Source organism: Cyrtonyx montezumae, unplaced genomic scaffold (genome assembly GCF_038088225.1).
Source record: "Cyrtonyx montezumae isolate F1298 unplaced genomic scaffold, pur_monq_1.0 scaffold_8, whole genome shotgun sequence".
Lineage (NCBI taxonomy): Eukaryota > Metazoa > Chordata > Aves > Galliformes > Odontophoridae > Cyrtonyx > Cyrtonyx montezumae.
In genome coordinates this window covers 115,468,255-115,486,917 of record NW_027072089.1, presented here as the reverse complement: position 1 = coordinate 115,486,917, position 18,663 = coordinate 115,468,255, and the positions used below count along the sequence as shown (strand labels likewise).

Genomic DNA, 18,663 nt, shown 5'->3' with positions numbered 1-18,663 from the left:
ATCTTAACTTGTGAGTGGGGGATTAACCTTTGTAGGACTGCAGCTTTGAATTGCCTGATTGTAATTACAATCAGAATGTCTCATGAACACGTCTTTTTGAGGAGCAAAACTATCAAGACATGTAGCACTCACAGAATTGTAGAGGTTGGAAGGGACCTCTAGAGATCATCTAGTCCAACCCCCAATGTATTATATGTAATATATATCAATTGCAGTTATATTCGTAGCTGCTGTTTGTAATGCTGTTTTTATACATAGACTGAATTCTTTGGAATAGTGTGGCTAACATCAATTGAGGTGTCATAATGCTAAGATTGACATCACATGGAACAGCAGGAGAAAGAGGAACCGGAGTAAAGCAGCTGCCTGCAAGTATGTATTTAACATTGGTGTGCTTCTGCTTTTGGCTTTTGTAATGAAAGGCAACCAGTTTAAATGCATTCCCTCTTAAAAGAAACAAGTTTATGTCCTCTTACGAAATCACTAGTACAACATGCTGACTCACGTCAGTTCTCAGCAGTTGAACAGGTTGTCCAGCACAGTGGTAGATGTCCCTGTCTCTGGAGACATTCAAGCTCTGAGCAACCTGATCCAGCTGTAGGTGTCCCTGTTCTTTGCAGGGGATTTGGATTAGATGACCTTTAAAAATCCTCTCCAATTCAAACAACTTTATAAATCTCTTGTAAGTTATTTTTCCTCCCTCCTTGGCCTTACTGATTTGTCACCTAACATACAGTGCTTTTGGCATAGTACTCCCAAGTGGATTATTCTGCTGTGGGGGTTTAACTCTGTGCATTTGTGGGTTTAAGAGATGTCCTTTCTTGGGGTAATGGTATGGAGCTGTGTGGAATACAAGACATCTGTAACATTTCTGACAATGCTTGATTTACTTAAGACATGTTGGCCTTTATTCTGGAGTCTGGTCTCTGAAAGTGGCCTGTGGTAGGTGGGTAGGGTGGGTTGGTTGGTTGATTTGTTGTTTTTAATCAACATTATGTATAGAAATAAATAGATGGGAGCGCTGCATTTCTTTAGTTTATACACTTGTTGTACTTGCAGCAGTTTTCAGTTGAGGTGGTTGTATCATCCTTGTGCTTGGTAGCCTGTCTCCTGGACAGTCTCTTTCATGAATTCATCTTAAGAGCTTTAGAGTTTCTGCACAGAGCAGAAGAAATTATGTTCTGAAGACTAGAGCTCTCAGTTGGCTGCCAGCTTTTGTAGGATAGCAGCTGCTATGGTCCTCTGCTTCTTCAGTCTTTTCTGTCATTTTTCTGACCTGACAAGGATAACAGTGGGTTATGTAGGCACTCTGTACTGCACATTGCTGGGTGATGTTGCCATAGAGTTAGCTTAGCTGAGACTGGAAGGGTTTATATCAATCTTCCTAAAAGCCAGCTGTCTGTTTTCACATGGAAGGTGCCTGGGTGTTCAGTACTCGTGTTGTACGCTTCAGGAGTTTGGTCCCTGCAGTGACTGTGTGCTGTTAAGTGTGGTCAGCCAGCTTGGAGAAGGAGGAAGCACCCCATGGAGCAGGAGGCTTTGGGGATGCAAAGTGATGCAAGTCAGTTATGGGCTTCTTTGCTGTCCAAGTGAATGCTGCTAACAGCATTAGTTGCTGTGTTTGGAATAGCTGACATGGCGCAAAGCGTTGTGTGCTGCTCCTGCTGGCTCTTGGGGCCACCTCTTCTTAGGAAGAAATGCCAGCATTCACATAACCGAAAGCCCATTCATTACCCTACAGGTAAAAAGTCTTGTGTTCAATTGGTGAACTACTTTCCCTTCTGGAAGCATTGAAGAAAAAGTTAGCAAATTATATATGAAAACTCAGTTTCAGTTGTCACCGAAGCTGAGGCCTTCACCGCTTGCAAGTCTGTAAGAGGTGCTGACTATTAATACATCCTTCCTCCGATTACTGTATTTAGTCCATGAAATACTAAACTGTTAGCAGCTGGGAGGCATGGCTTTCTGCAGAATTGACACTTGGCATTTATTTATTTATCTAACTTCAGCCCTTACTCTGTTGACAACAACTTTGGAGTTTTCAAATCCTGCAGTGCTGTATCCTGCAATTGCTGGTGTGCTGCTGTGCTCTCACTCACTCTCAGAGCTGTGAGACAGCACTGTGTCTCTGATTTTACTGTTGTGATTGTGGAGATGTATGAGTAGAGTTAATGTGGAAAATTCAGCTGTCACCATGCACTAAAAAGAGAAACCGGGTGGGCTTGAGAGGAGGGTTGGTACTGTGTATGACAAATATGCTCTTCTTGGACTTGCCTTCATTACCACGCTGTTCTTATGTTGTCTTGTGTCTGACAAACCTTACTGGTAACAATGAAGCTTCTCTCTTTTTTTTAACATGACTTCTGCTGTATACAAGTAGATTTTGGTTTGTTGCAATTAGACTGTTGGTGTGAAGGGGCAATACAAAATGGCTCCAGGAGATGGTTGTTTCTCAGTGTCATGAACAGCAGTACAGCTTTCTCTGCTAGGTGTTACTTAATGGAGAATTGAGCTGTCTTGTGGCAGCAGTACCTTTATAGCTGTTACTGCAAAACTTCAACAGGGCCATCTTTCCTTCATCAGCACCATCTCTTACAGTGACTATTGAGATGGTTGTATTTTTCCAGAACAAACAGCACAGCTAATGCTCCTCTGAATTAATCACTTCTATTTTAGTGCCTATGCAGTCCATTAAAAAAATATCTTTCATTAAAACAAACAAAACACTTGTTAACTTTGGAGAAGTATTGCTCGTTTTCTCTGTTAACCTGATCCTAATCTCTGCCAATCCTTTTTTATGCTCTTTTTCTTATAAGGGGTTTTTCTGCTGGCAAGCTATTGCAAGCTTTAAGTTGGATGACTACCATCACTTTAAAATTGGTGTTTGTATCCAAAGCAATCTGTAGCAATACATCATCTCCATTTTCTTGGGGGTACTTGAGATGTAAGCATAGCAGTGAGAGAGAGCTCTCAACTGAGAAGCTCCCATTAATACTTTGCCCTCTCAGAATTGCATCTGACTCCTCTTAGCTGCTGAAAGAAGCCTTGTTACTGAAAGGTAATTTTTTTGTGTGTGTGTGTCAATCTGAGTGTATGATTTCATTTGCTTGACCTGTATTTTTTACCTGTAATTGATTAAAAATCTTTCTCTGTTCTTTCTGACTGCGCCGTGACTCGTGCTTATTACATGTGGTTGCTCATGAGACACAGAAACCTTTGCCTCAGTGGTTCAATTCACAATTCTCTGACTATGTGGAGTGCACTGGGAGTGCTTTGGCTCTGGGAGGTTTCTACTTTTTCTCCTTGTTCAGCTGAGCAGCTTCTTTAGATGTTCTTGTTTAGTGACCAAATAAATGCTTGCAATACGTGCATTGGATATGTGCATGGAGATGCTTTTAATTCAGTCTGTGATTGAGTTATTTAGCAGCTGTGGGGCTTGTTTTTTTTTTCTCTGAGAAGCACACCCCTGTGCATCCAGTTTAGCAGTTAGGTGCTGTGATTTATGCAAATTTAAGTGAGCTTTGCCTTCTCATTTTTGTCTGCACTCCTGTAGTTGTCAGCTGGGTAACTAATCACAGATCACACCGAGTTCTTCGCTGCACTATTTTGCATGAGCGCAACTCTTGATTAAATTTTCATTTAGTGTGGTTTCATTCTGATACTTGTTTTCTATGGGCTGAGTGCTTGCTACAGAATGAAACAAGTTCCAGTTGTTTCTTTGTTTCCTTTCTTCCATTAGATTTAATAAAGAGCAAGTGCTTTTATTGCACTGGGCGCTTTCTCTGGTGTGGAAAAAATGCTATTCTGTGATTTAAAACAAATAATGAGAGCCTTCCGAGCTTCTGGAAAGCTCTTTTGGGAAAGACAGAGTGCATTCAGTGTACTCTTGTTGAATACCTGCTATAACATGCTCTTAAGAATCCTAAACATGATATCTGCTGGTAACTATGGCATGCTTCCAAGTATGAAATTAAAGGTCAGAATCTAGTTGCTTCATCCACTGTAATATCATAAGCAAAAATAATCCGTAACAGAAGATGTATTTTCCTTCAGTAAACATGTGGATTAACAGTTTTCTGTTTTTTTTTTTTTTTTTTTTACAAATAAATACTAAAACAGGAGGTTGATGATATTTAACTTTCAGTTGTGCGTCTGCTTAATCCCAGGCTGTAGCCACTGAGATCGTACTTAGAGTAAAGCTGTGGGGGAGTTTTGAACTGGCTTTGTGTTTTCCTGACTCTTTGTAATGAGTGAGATCATTGAGATAAAAACTTACTCAACATTGGAAGTCTGATGGTGGCTTTCGCAGGCAAAACAGCAAGATAAAGCCTGCAGCTCCCAGCGTGGCTCTTTCTGCTGACTGTTGAAGTTGCAGGCCTTCAGGTATTTAGTTCTTTCTTAAAAATATAATTTGAGAATGAAGGCCGAGAGTAGGAAAATGATGATGAAATAGTACAAGTTGTCCCGAATCGAGAGAACGTGTGGAAAGGCAGTTAAGTGCCCTCCCTTAGGGCTGAGCTACAAGTGTGATTAATGAGGGACAAGGGCTGAAGAGATCTTCCTGTAGCCCGTCTCTCACCCTCAGCACTTGGCACCTGAGAAGCAGCAGACAGAGCCTTTTATTTCCTTATTGTGTCCCTGTGAATTTCAGAAGTGTGTAGCTGCTGACACGTGGGCTCAGGTGTAAGCACAGTGCTTCTCCTTCACGCTGGCCACATCCAGGTTACGTGGGCACCCGAGGTGAACTTCTCACAAGGGTGACAGCCGTGATACAGCAGTGGAGGTGTTACAGTTGCTGCAGTGATGAGGTGAACAGGTGGGTTGTGGGGTGGGTGTACTGTGTTCCCACCCTCTTGCCACCTGCAACTGCTGTTAAATGCTTGCAGAGACAGATCTCAGCAGGGGCTGAGTATCGCAGTGGGAAGCCTGACAAGGATTTGACAAGAACCTGTGGCTGTGTTATATCTCTCTGTCCTGTTGTCCTCATAAAAGGCTTTGTTCCTCTGCACTGGTGATGATTTATGGACTTTCTGCCTCCAGGTTCTGTTAGCTCATGCTCCTGCTGCCTTCCCAGCAGTGGAGGCAGCTGCTTGTTTTGAGCAGGACTGTCAGGACAGCCCTTCCTCCCTGCTGCTGGAGTGAGGTATTTAATTAGCTTTTAATGTATCCTTTGTCTTGTTGCTGAAAGAATAAAAAAGCCCCGGACCTGAGCTTGAGACTTAATGATGAGAAGGTGAAAATGTGTAATTGTTCTCCTGGATTAAAAAGACCCAATAAAACCTCTTTGTGTCCTGTATGGAGAGGCTTGACCTTGGTGTGTGTTTTTCTGCATAGAAAAATATGACCTCGCTGTGTGGGTTTTTTGCTGATGTGTGGCATGATGTCTGTCGGGGGGCAGCTTCACTGCTATGGAGCAAGTGGTTTTGAATTCTTCATGGACAGGTTCACATTTGAAGAATCCCAAGTGATTATGAGATTTTTGTTCAAGTGTAAAATGATGCTTGGAAAAATAGATTTAGTTTGAATGAAGTTTTCCAGTATTTGTGTTCAATTTGAGGTATGTGTTTCCAAGACCAGTGTTCTCAATATTTCAGATTGGCAGACACATCGGCCCTATCAAGACTTTTAATAATTGAGGAGTTAATTAATCATCATCATAATTTCCATTTTGGCATGGATAAAAGACCACATTTTTCTAATTTTTCAGTGAGCTTAAATTTGCATAAAGCTGTGCACTTCATTGTTGCCGTTTTTATTTAATTAGTTAATGCTGCTTTTATTGGTTACTAAAACTTCGAACTTTGTTGCAGGGGTTGTTCAATGAGTGAAACTGCTGTATTGCCAACTCTTGCAACTTCAGTGCTTCTTGAGCATGAATGTGTTTTGTAGGAGCCTCTCAAGGAAAGCAGGAGTGCAGTTTGAGAGACTGTTTAAAGTCAGATTGTTTTTAGTTTTTAATTGACTTCTGGAGCTGCAGGTGAGTTGCCAGCAGTCTCAGACCCACTCTGACTGATACCTGTCTGCCTGATGGCAGTGCTGTCTGTGTCCTGTTTGGAGCAGCCCAGCTTGGCTTGTGAGATACATGCTTCTTAAACACTGAGGAGCTGGGTGTGCAGTTCAAATGTGCATTTTCTGCTGGAGGTTTTCTAGATGTAAAAGAAGGAATGAATGGTGAAATGGCTTTTGCTGAGCTTCTCCCATCTGCTGTAACAGAGTGGAGTGGTGTCTGTAAAAAGTGTGCTAAGGAGCTGTCGTTTCCACATCTCTTGCTCTATTTCCTGTTGGCAGCTCATACAAATCGTAGAGGATGTTGGGCTTTAAGACATGATTGGTGTCTGAGGTTTTCTTTTTGGGGTTGTTTCCATCCTACCCTTATCCTTAATGCCTTAGAAACCATTCTGGCTTACCTAGCTGGTATTTCAAAACTTGCCTGTGCTTTGAGCTATCCTGTATCTTTCAAAAAGTAAAGCATATGTAAAAGCTCAAGGTTTCTATGATTCCAGGGTTTGAGAACGATATGACACCTGATAGATGTGCTTAATATTGTAATGTCAAGTGCAGTGCTCTGTGCAAATTTGTGTGCTGCCATGCTGAACTTGCAGCCATCACTTCAAGGGCTCATTGTCAGTAAGTTCTTGATTATTTGTTTGCTTTCATTGAGTTCACTCTAAATTTTAAATGGTCATCCAGACAGCTGTTGAGATTGCGGCAGTGCTTCAGAACTTTGTGTCATTTGCTCTAGGGATTGGTCCTAGGCTTGTCATAGAGATCACTGGGTTCGTTTTGCTCAGGCTCATGTTCTGCAGCCTCTTGGTGACTGCTTTTGCTCTCCCTGGGCCAGTGCCCTAAGGAGTGCCTTATAAAGCCTGACCCTCACTCAAACAGATTAGAGTGCAATGTATTTAAAGCTAAATATAGAATACAGATCTCTCATTCCTAGTAATTAACTGTTCAAGAGTCTCTTCTGTTGCACTGTCCTCTAAGACATTCAGTCTGCTACAAGTGGCAATTCTTACATTAACTGTTTTTTCCTTTTTTTTTGTCTCATTCCCAGAAATCACAGAGGTCCTATTTTATATTATTTTAAATATGAACAGTTTTAAAATCTGATAGCCTGCCTTAAGGTGCATACTAATCTTCCAGCAGTTTAAAAATACTCCACATCAGAAGTGGCCAAGAAGGCCAATGGCATCCTGGCTAGCTTCAGGAGTAGTGTAGCCAGCAGGAGCAGGGAGTTCACTGTCCTCCTGTATTCTGCCCTGGTGAGGCTGCACCTCGAGTACTGCATTCAGTTTTGTGCCCCTCACTACAAGGAAGGCATTGCAGCCTGGAGCATGTTCAGAGAAGGGGAACGATGCTGGTGAGGGATCTGGAGCACGTCTTACGAAGAGTGGCTGAGGGAGCTGGGATTGTTTAGTCTGGTCTCTCAGGGAGACCTTACAGCTCTCTAGAGCTGCTCAAAGGGAGCTTGTAGCAAGGTTCTGGTTGGCCTCTTCTGTGTAACTAGTGATAGGATGGGAGGGAATAGCCTTTAGTTGCACCAGGGGAGATTCTGGTTGGATATTAGGAAAAAATTAGTCTCTAAGTGTGGTAATGCATTGGAGCAGGCTGCTCGAGGGATTGGTGGAGCCACTGTCCCTGGAGGTGTTCAAGAAATGTGGATGTGACACTGAGGGGTGTGACTTAGTTGTGGGTGGTGATGGGTTGGTGGCTGGACTTGATGATCTTTGAGATGTTTCCAATCTTAACAGTTCTTTGAAGGAAGTCTAGCGTTAGAATTTTGGCATATGCATTTCTGTTTTTTATAGTAAGTATCCCTAGGTTGGGGTCAGATGCCTTTATTTTTTTTTCACTAAGGAAATAGATGGTGCTGGTACCAGTCCATTGGCTGCAAGGGTTGAGGTATCGGGGCAAAACAAACCCAGTGAGAAATGGGACAGTATTTTATATCTCAGTTTTTTTATGACTAATAGGTTGTCACAAAGACAAAGCGGATAAGTGTCACATCTGGTTGGTCTGTGGCTGAAGGCTGGCCTGTTGCACAGGGCTTTGGCTTATCTCCTGAGCACGCCTTCTGCTTCTCAGCCTCTGAAGCAGCTGTGTGGGGGAAAGAGGTGTTTGAGCTCCCTCGAGAAGAGGAGCTGGGATTCGGCAGCACTTCAAAAGATCCTGTGGTATTGTGGTTTGATGTTTTTCTCTCTCCTTGCAGATGTGTGGGAGCACTTTCCTGAAGGTGATGTAGTGTGGTGGTTGTTCTGAAGTGCTCTCTGTTAAAACAGTAGCTTTAAATCTCAGTTATGAATGTCAGCCTCTTAGTGTAGCTGGCTTGGTTGCTATTTTTTTATGTGACTTGTAGGAAGCAAAACCAGTCTTGACTGTGGACTTGGCGTGTTCCAGTGCATGTTGGCGTCTTCGGACCTCTGATAAATCATAGTGCTACCCTGGAGAGCAGTGGTTTGCCAAGTTACACATCTGAAGCACTGAAGTGGCTGTTGGTGATGCTGCAGCTAGGAGAGAGTGGTGAATGGGAACAGTGTTATATAGTTAGAGCACCACTAACTGCTGTGTAAGTTTTTGAGGTGGGGAGACCGTTACTTTGGTAGTAAAACTCATGGCATCTTTCTAGCCAGCAAGCTTGAGTTTCTCTTCCTTCATGGTAGCAAGTGCTGACTAAGAGACATAGTTTCAAAGTAGACATGTAGCATTAGATTCAATACTGAAATTTGTATTGGATAAGTCCACGATGAACAAACAAATAATACTAATTCATGTAAAACTAAATTTCTTAGGAGAACACATCCGAAGGATGAAGCTTTTTATATGGTAAAGCTCAGTTCTGTACAAGCAAACTGTACGGCCAGCAAGCTGAAGACCTGCAGGGTGTGTGGCAGTGGGTGGCAGGGCACAGCGGTGATACAGGATCAGGACCATTGAGACACCACTTTGAGATGTGTGGCTCTTTGTGTTTGTCTCTCAGTTTGGTGACTCTGCTGATGGGACCAACTCTACCCAAAGCTGCAAAATAATATATTTTTTAGATGAAGCTATATTAATTTATCCACTCTCCAAATACATGACATGTTGAGATTTGCAGTTAAGGTCTGAAGTAATGAGCCTGATACCTTTGTCTGTTCTTGTTGTATGATGTATTGTTTAGGTCCTGTATTTGTACATAAAACTGATGAGTGGAAAGATGTGTTAACTTCTATTTTTGCAGCAGATGTGTAACAGGATTTCAGGAAATATAAGTTTCTAAGATGCATTAGCGATCAGAAGAAATGTTTGGGGGGAATGTGATGGTTGGGATACTGTTATTTCTCCCAGCACTCTGGGTGGGTTACATGCCTGCATTAGAGGCAGAGGCTCCTTCCTTTTCTTTCCTACTTGGATTTGAACTGTGTGTCATATGGGGAGAAGTGGTTTCTCTGACCATCTTTTTTGTTGTTTTTTTGTATTACAAGAGATGGAGGCAGAGAAACAGGAGCAGTAGTTATTCATTGGGTCACAGTGCTCTTAATCTTTAATAACTTTTCAAATAATATGAATTATTCTTTGTGTGTGCATGAAGAAATTGTTTTCCCTTTCACATACCAGGATATTACCACGTTAAATGTTTCTTTTGCCTTTAGGGAAACTTTTGTCTGTAATATCATATTAAAAATCTTTCTCTCTTTTTTTTTTTTTTTCCCAGAAATTTTATGAATAAGAATCAGAAGCCGGTGCTAACAGGCCAGCGGTTCAAAACTAGGAAGAGGGGTATGTTATGTTACATTCTTATTTTCCTATATGTGAAAATGAATAGAGACAGAGTAGATGCAATGGCTGATATTTAATAGGATTAATATTTTTCTCCCCTTCTCTTTGGCATGTTAAGTTACAAATGACGTGTATTCTTATCTGTAAGGTTTCTGATATTTTTGTCTGTACATTTCAGGACTTCACTGATACTTTTAGGTTTGGATTTATTTGCTGTTAAATCTTGCAAAGGCTCTGTTAAAAAATTAGGTTGCAGTACGTTTTTTTTCTTAATTATGAAGTTTAAACATTTCTCCTAGCTATTTCTTAGTGTCTCTCTTTTGATTAAGAAAGCAAACTGTCAGCTTTTATTTGAAGATTGCATAAAGAAAATTACTTGTCTTTCTTGTTTTTCTGCATATTTTTTTGATTCAAACCAATGCCATCTCTGTAAATGAACCTTTCACTCCTAAAAAGGGAGTTCTTCACCATTGTGATTTCAAATAATCTCATTGGATATGCTTTGCTAACAGAAAGCTCTTATTAAAAATGACAAAAAAAGCCAAGGAAACAACAACAACAAAATATTTTCCCACTCTGTTAGTGTAGTTTTTCTTTTTTACGATTTTCTTTTTAATTGCTGTGGCATGAACTCTGTTCTTGTAATTGTAATACTAATTTTCTAGAAAAGGGGCTACTAGTTGTAATATTCAGTTTTTAAAGGAGGCAGGTAGGCTACTGCATGATCAGTGCTGATAGTACTATATAGCAAAAATCACAGAACTGTAAGGGTTGGAAGGGACCTCTGGAGGTGGAGTCCACCCCCTCCACTAAAGCAAGTTCCCTAGAGTAGGTTATGCAGTGAAGTGTCCACGTGGGTTTTGGACATCTCCAGAGAAGGAGACTCTACCACCTCTCTGGACAACTTGTTTCAGTGCTCTGTCACACTTAAAGGAGGCTTTTCTCACGTTTGTATGGAATTTCCTGTGTTTCAGTTTGCACCCATCATCCTGTTGCTGGGCACTGTTGAAAAAAGAGTGGTTCCATCCTCTTAACTCCTGCTCCTTAGGTATTATTAGCATTGATAAGATGCCCTCTCATTCTTCTCAGGGCTGAGCAGTCCCAGGTCTCTCAGCTTTTCTTCATAAGGCAAATGCTTCAGCCCCTAAACATCTTTGTGGCCCTCCACTAGGCCCTCTCTAGAAGTTCCCTGTCTGTTTTCATCTGGGGTGCCCAGGACTGGATGCAGTCCTCCAGATGTGGTCTCACCAAGGCAGGGTAGAGGGGAGGATAACTTTCTGGCCACAGTCGCTTTAGTGCACCCCGAGATACCATTGGCCTTCTTGGCCACAAGGGCACACTGCTGGTTTGTGGCCAACCTGTTGTCCACCAGGACGCTCAGGTCTTTCTAAAATGCTTGTTTGTATCTCAGAGTTCATTTGCTCTGCTTGGATGCCTGAGAGAAATGAATGCCCAACACTTCAATGAAGAGAGCAAAAATACTAATTAGATATATATGTACTCAAAATATTGATAATAAAATAATTGATGATCTTTTTCAGAAGATAATGTCTGGTTTGTGAAATGAAGATTTCAGTGTTTTGCTGCTGCAGGAGCTTGATTGTTTAATTATGCACAGATGGAGTTCCTATCTGTCATGTAACAGACTTTTTCCATCTTGGCTTTCCTGTTTCTCAGTAGAAGTTGTCACCTGATTTGAGTTTGTTGTGACAGATAATGTGAATAAGAGCATTTTCTCAGTGTGGATGAAAGAAACAAAGGGTTTGTAGCCTTCCTCAGAAAGCTGCTAACACTGCCATGAATCTGAAGAGCTGAGTGAATGTATTAAGATCTAGGGAAGTCATGAAGCTTGGATGAGAATTGTGAAATAGCAGTTCTGTTAAAGAGCAGTTCCAGGTTTCTCATCTTCTCTCCCTTGCACATGTTTCATCCTCTGCTATCTTGACTTGCACAGCTCATACAAGTGAGTGGAATCAAGTTGAAAATATCCTTTCTATTATGCACATACAGTGTTTCAAAGTATAACTAATTTGAGAAAGAAACCTTTGGTGTTCGTGAATAAATGTCACAGTGCTCCAGTAATTAGTGAGATTAACTTTCTGTCAGCGTGGACCAGAACAGTATTAACTAGCAACTGCAGAGATGTAGTTAGAGCAATTAATTAAGAGTAACTCTGTCAGATCAACCAGTAAAGCAATTATAGATGTGTGTACTGTTGGATTAAATGTATTGTTTAGTCTAATTCAGTCAGTTATGGTATTTTAATTGCTGAAATGGTTTCAGAACATTCTCTCTTTTGCTAGGACATTCTTTTCAGTCTGTTTTGCACTGTATTTAGCATAATGAGGTCCTGACACTGATTTGGTACTCTGATTCTTATTACACTACCACTAATAATTATAAGTAAATAAAGTATTTTTTTTTCTTAACTATGTGGAAAGAGAGGACTTGAAGAGTGATTGGGAGACTGAGGGAACTATTTGTTTTCTGTTTTATTTGAAGAGACTGCTTATATGGAATTTGGATTACAGAACTCTTAATATACAGACATTTTGATTTAGACTAGAAGATGCTCTTAGCTGTTTTTATTCTGACTTCCAGTATATCAGAGACTCATTAGATTTTACTCTGGTGTGACTGAGTGCAGTGAGTATGGTTTGACTGTGGCATTTCAGTCATCTGAGACTTTCTGGTATATGCAACTGACAGATCATTAAGAGGATCTGTAATTCACAAGTGCTGAAGGGAACTGGTTGAATGATGGATAATGCTTCCTACCAGTTGATTTGTCTCAGGATGCTACATTCTTCCTATTGCAGCTCCCAAGATCACTGCTATCTGAGGAGAAAGTGTGCTGTAACATGGCAGTCAGACATCTAATAAAAATACTTGTCAGTATGAAGTCTGTTGCTGCTCAGCTAGCTGCAGCTGGTCTACAAATGTGAACAATTTCTGAGCTTTCAGAAGGCAAGAAAGGAAGATGATGATGTTGTTGTTTTGGTTTTTTTTATTTAAGCTTTGAAAAGCTGATTAGAGACTAAAATATTTTTAAAAGAGTGAAACCTGAGGGAGAAACTTTTAAGTTCTCCTCCTTCCATTTCTGGCAGTTGGCCTAATAAGAGTTATAAAGCTTTTCTCTAGTGTATGTAAATGGCACACATTAAAGTCACTTTCGAAGATTTGAAAGAGAAAGATTACACCGTAGAAGGAAGAACCTCTGAGGCAGATCACAATTTCAGACCAGGTTTCATTCAATCTGGATGAAGACTGTAGTTTGCTTAATTCCAGGTATAATCTGTATATCTGTCAATTAATGAGATTTTTGTCTGCAGTAGTTGACATCTGACCACAACTTGTGCTTGAGGTGCAGGTACATGGGAAGCAAGTTGTACTGACCACACTGTACTTGCATGCATGCACATTCATTTCTTCTTGTTTCTTTAGTCTGGAGTAGGAAAGGAGGAAGTAGGAATAACAAAAACGCCAGTGGTTAGTGAGGAAAATGTATGTATCCAGGCAGCTGAAGAGGACAAAAAAGCGTTCTGAAATGTTAACAGGAACAACCAGTGCATATTGTTTATAGTAAGCTGACAGGCAGTACCTGGTAGCCAGGTTTGTCCCTGTGGTATGGATATCACAGAGCTAATAACAGCTGAGAAACTGGTACAAAAAAAAAAACATAAATAGTGGCATAAGAAGCAGCTGAGCTAAACCATGCATTTTTGTTTCTTTTGTGAAGGAAAATTAAGTAATGTCAGTATTAACATATTTATCTTATGGTGAAGGCAGAAAAGGGACCACATAGGGCAGTTCATTTTTCTTCCTCAGAAAAATAGCTATGGGCTCTCTCTTAGAGTTGGAACGAACTGTTAAAGAGGGAGGTACAAATGTACTTCATGATTCCCTTACAAGGAAACAAGGATCTGGAACCTGATGAAAATGAAAAGCTATGTATAGCACTGCTGCCTTGAATATTGTATGCAGTGCATCTGTAAGCTACACCTGCCTTTGCTAGCCCTGATTGAAAACTTTCTTGTTCAGTAATTATGTACTTGACAGCTCAGCGTACTGTCACCGCTACTTGATGGTGTTGTCTTAGTCATCCTATTGTACTACATCAGCATATTCTTCTTCAATCTATTAGTTTGGTAGAAAAATGCTTCAATAAAATTATAAACCATTTTTCATGCAGCGAGCTCACCACCTTTCCCTGTGTAAATTTTTAGATTATGATAGATGGGAAAATAGTAGGGTACATCAAATGAGAGAAGTGCTTCTGGGCAGGAGAGGATTCTTTTTAAGTAGCAAGAAATCTTAATTGCAATATTTGTTTTTTCCAAGGTCTGTGTACCCATGGTACAAAACACATAACACCTTTCAGTTTAAACATATGCATCTTAAATATTTTGACAAAGTACAGTTAAAGTAAAATAGTGATTTTTTTTTTTACATATCTCTTAAGATGAAATTGTCATCTATCTTATAATGAATCATCAACCTTTTTTTGACTGTACAAATACTGTGTATTTATGTGGTAGACCATAAAAGAATTCTTTTCAGATCCTTATTTATAGGTGGAGCTGTGCTTCTAGTGTGCAGATGAAAGTGCCTAAAGAACACATGCTGAAGTACCTGTGTTTAAGTAAAAAGCTGCTTTGTTTTGTGGGTTGTTGAGTTGCTTAGGTATTTCACATTGGAAGAGAGCTGCAAGAGGGCGTTTGGCAACTGGCCTGATGGCTCTGATTGGATTCCAGGAGTGGTTACCTATGGACATTTTCCCAGAGCAAAGGCATGTCCTTCAGTTTTCCTTCCTGACCCTCTGTGGTTTATCCACGATGGTCAGAACCACTGCCATCACTGTATGACTGTGGCAGACTCTGTCTTCATCACAGCTAGAAGATGAGGCAACACAGCTGGATGCTCTGAAGATCTCAAAGCCTGGGGAGATGTGAAAGCTACTTTCAGTCCAGAGGAGAGGCTTACAGTGTGATAATGATGAGAGTGTGGTAGGAGAGAGGCTAGGGTAGCACTGTGATGGTGTTCATTGCTTCGTGACAAGCTGGGATTGGGAACAGCTAACTAACGTGAGTGTGGATATCTATGGAGTTGAGAGAGCCTCAGCTGTTCCCTCTGGATGATTGGACAGCAAACCACTTGGAGATAAGAAATAGAGCCAGCAATCCACTGAATGGTAGGCATAACAGAGAATTTGTTGAAAACTAGATGATAGCTCCAGATGTGATTGTCATGGAAGAAAGGATGTAATGAAAGAGGGAGAGAATGTCCAAGTGATGCCCTGGAAATGGTAGAATGAGAGCACCACAAGTGCAGGGAAATAAACTGTAAATATTTCAGCATGGTAAGTGTTAAAGTTGATAAAAGATAGGCTTTGTATTTAAGTTACTTAATTGCCTGAAGGCTATTGTTCCTGTAGAAAGGAGGTTAGAGGAGGAAGGGCAATCAAAATCCAAAATCTTTTGGAGTTTCATTGACTTGCGTTTGGAGTAGCATCTTTTTCTCTGCACTAGAAGTTACAGAAGAAGGAAACCTGCAGTCAAAGACTGTGTCATGTTACATCTTCTCCCCAAAAACCTGATGCAGCTGCTACATTTCAGATTTCATTAGAACGTGTTTAGACAGGAATTTTACTGAGTTGTCTTAGTCTAAAATCTCTGTATTTGTCTCCATGATATAGTAAGTGTAGGTTTATAATAACTGTTGATAAAAGTTATTTTTGCAAGTGGTAACACTATATTCATTGTGGGGGTTTATAAGTGCTATGGAAGAATTTCTGGTTGTGTTTTTCAAAGTTCAGATTTATTTTGATAACAAATGTTTCATGTGTGCTCTTGTATAAAGTCAGGATGTGCTTTGCTGAGAAGTTTCAGGTGCAAGTTGTAATTATTAATGGTCTGCAAGGAATAGTATCAGGAGATACATGTCAAGTCTACGTAGCTTTACCTGGATGCTGTGGCTGCACCTGTTGGGAGTGATGGCCTTGGATTAGGGATGTTGTCTTGGGTTTCAGAATGTACCCTAATTGAGTTCAACCAGGAGCTACTGTAGAAAATGTGGTGTTAGCACTCCGTTTGTGTTCTTAGTGCAGCTCTGGTCTGTGAATAAAAGATAAATTCCTGGTTACACTGTGTTGTAGAACACTAAATATTTACAGAACAACTACTTTCTTGAAAAACTTCTTCACTTTTCCTGAAGGTTTTCTCCATGAAAACATTTTAGATGTGCAATCATCATTATTTAAAGGAAAATATGAAAATTTTAGTATACTCACAGTGATATTATTTACCTAAAACTGACATAAGTTATTCTGATACTAGATTGGGCAACGTACAGGGACGTGCACATTCAGTAATGTCTCCAGTAAAAGTACAAAATTGGAAAGCAAGTACAATATTTGCTTGTTCCCTCTTTTATTTATTATTTGTCCCTGTTTGTTTCCCTGTGTTTTGGTGTTTCAAGGCTATGAAGGAGGGAGGAAAGTGACGGTAAGCACAGCAAGACTTCTAAAGGCAGCAAAAGCCAACCGAACCTATTCTGTGCACTGCATTGACCAGAATAGGAAGAACATGTGTAGGTGCCATGGTCATTTGAATTACTGGATGATAAAGGAATTTAAAACTGTCTACCTGTCCTTTGCCTTCTCCTTCCAGATGAAAAAGAGAAATTTGAACCCACAGTCTTCCGGGATACTATTGTCCAAGGTCTCAATGAAGCTGGGAGTGACCTGGAGGCCATAGCCAAGTTTCTGGATTCAGCAGGCTCACGGCTTGATTATCGCCGCTATGCTGACACTCTCTTTGATATTTTGGTAGCTGGCAGCATGCTTGGTAAGTTGCAGTGTAACTGATGAAGAATTTTGAGGATCAGCCTTGCTTCTTTGAGGAAGTTGTCTTCCTTTACAAAGTGGAAATCATAAACTCCATTAGAATTGTACTTGTCTAGATACTTTTTGGATGTAATGTATTGTTCTGTGCGACTACATTATGTTCTATTGTATGCATATTCATGACTATTCTGTTGAGAGCATGTAGAGCATAGACATGCAATAGCAAACAGAATGAGAGATGCTGACTATGGGAAACAGGAACATACGAGCCTAAGGAGCTGTCATACAGCACTCTGGGTTATTAGCTGCTGCAAAGTTTGCTTTGTAGACCTTGCAACACAAGCTAGCTAAAGGAACTGAAGGATAATGAGTAATGCTTTGTGGATGTTTATGGGGAATTTTCGCCTGAAATCAGTGGCAGCATGGGAACATTCCCTAACTTGCGCCTTCCTTTGAGGTTTTGGATAACTTGGCTCTTTTTACTGGTCACGTTGGTTTCATTACTGTTTCCTGCTCTTTGTTTTGTTAGAAGGAAAGATATTTTTGAAAATCTTAAGATAATGCAGGAAACAAAAGCCAATGGACATTCTATTAAAAAAAACAACAAAACACCTCCAAATAAAATAAGCCAGGAGAAGTCTTTTGTGACTGTGTTTGAATGTTTATGTGGAGTTAGGAAAATGGTTTAAGTCCTTAATTTAGTAAGAGTTTATTTTTTTAATCTTTGGGAATTATTTACATTATTATGGTGTTTAGGTAGTAGTTAAAGTAAGTGCAAGGATTATGCAACATATGCTTGGTCCTTCCCATTGCTCTCTGAAGTAGCTGAGACCTTTCGTGTGACTTGAATTTCTCAGTCCTTTAAGGTCTGTAATCTCAGATGCAGCGTTATCAGCCAGCTGTCCTTTCTGTCAAGTGCTGTTGCAGCTCACAAAGCTTGCATAGGCTCCTCTCACTCATTCATTTTACCTCAAATATACTGATTATTTTGTTCTTATTTTTGCCTTTGCTTTCTTTTAGCTCCTGGAGGCACACGCATAGATGACAATGACAAGACCAAGATGACCCGTCACTGTGTATTTTTTGCAGAGGAAGATCACGATGCCATCCGAAACTATGCTCAGGTCAGGTTAAGAGAGGGCTGGTTGGTTACTGTTCTCCATGTATGAATCAAAAGGGATTATTGTGGAACATCTGCAGACTGCCTAGGCTGCGCTTGGCTAAGCTGTTTCAGGATAATTTAAAGTTCAGTTTGCCCTAACACAAATTTCTAGTAACAGAATAAGATGCCTTAAGATTTTCTGATCACATCTGGCAACTCTTTCTTTTGCAGAAAGTGGTCTTACTTTTTACAATCCACGCTTGGGTTCAGTATAGTTTCAGACATCATTCTTACTATTTTTGTTGGCCTTTTTTACATACATCCTTTAAGATTTGCATAAACATTTTTTAGAAACAAATGAAGCATGAATGACAAAAATAAATATCTCAAGCTTCCAACCTGTAGTTGTATAGCTCTTTAGGAACTAGGCAAATGTTGAAGAAAAGTTCTCTGAGAGCTGTACGGTTTCTTTTGAAATTATAATATGGCTTGCATGAATGTGTGTATATGAAATTAACACAAACTAACGATGAAGTCTAAAGCATTATTGAAGAGAAATTAATGTTGTATAACTCCTAGCTAGAAGATGATAAATACATGAGAAAGTACAGTAAGAATTGTAAGTTCTAAGACACTGTACAATTCTGAATATAGATGGAGTTAAAAAAAGAAAAATTGACTTTTACCTGTGAAAATCCCATATGTCAAAAGTATATTCTTTTTAAATACCACATTGCTTTCAGGATATTGAAGGTAGTAAGCAAAAGCATAAAGAAAAAAGATGAAAAGATTGTGAAAAGATGCACCTTTTTATATACCTTGTCAGTTTCCATGTGTAGTTGGAAGGAGAGCTCTTATTGCATAATGAAAAAGTGAAGTTGGGTTAATAAAGCTGTTTGGAGCTTCTTTTGGATACCTTCTTAAATTATTCCCTGTAAGCTAGTAGAGTGACTTCTTGTGT

General features: G+C 40.1%; 1 protein-coding gene across 1 annotated transcript in view; it reads left to right on the top strand.

Moving 5' to 3' along the window:
* The window catches only part of BZW2 (basic leucine zipper and W2 domains 2), a 49,558-nt gene that overhangs the window by 8,856 nt on the left and 22,039 nt on the right, over nt 1-18,663 (top strand). Inside the window, exons 2-4 of the mRNA XM_065751798.1 lie at nt 9,692-9,756; nt 16,425-16,601; nt 17,621-17,724. Of these exons, the coding sequence (XP_065607870.1) occupies nt 9,699-9,756; nt 16,425-16,601; nt 17,621-17,724 (339 nt within the window). The 5' untranslated portion in view covers nt 9,692-9,698. The remainder of the gene's footprint in view (nt 1-9,691; nt 9,757-16,424; nt 16,602-17,620; nt 17,725-18,663) is intronic.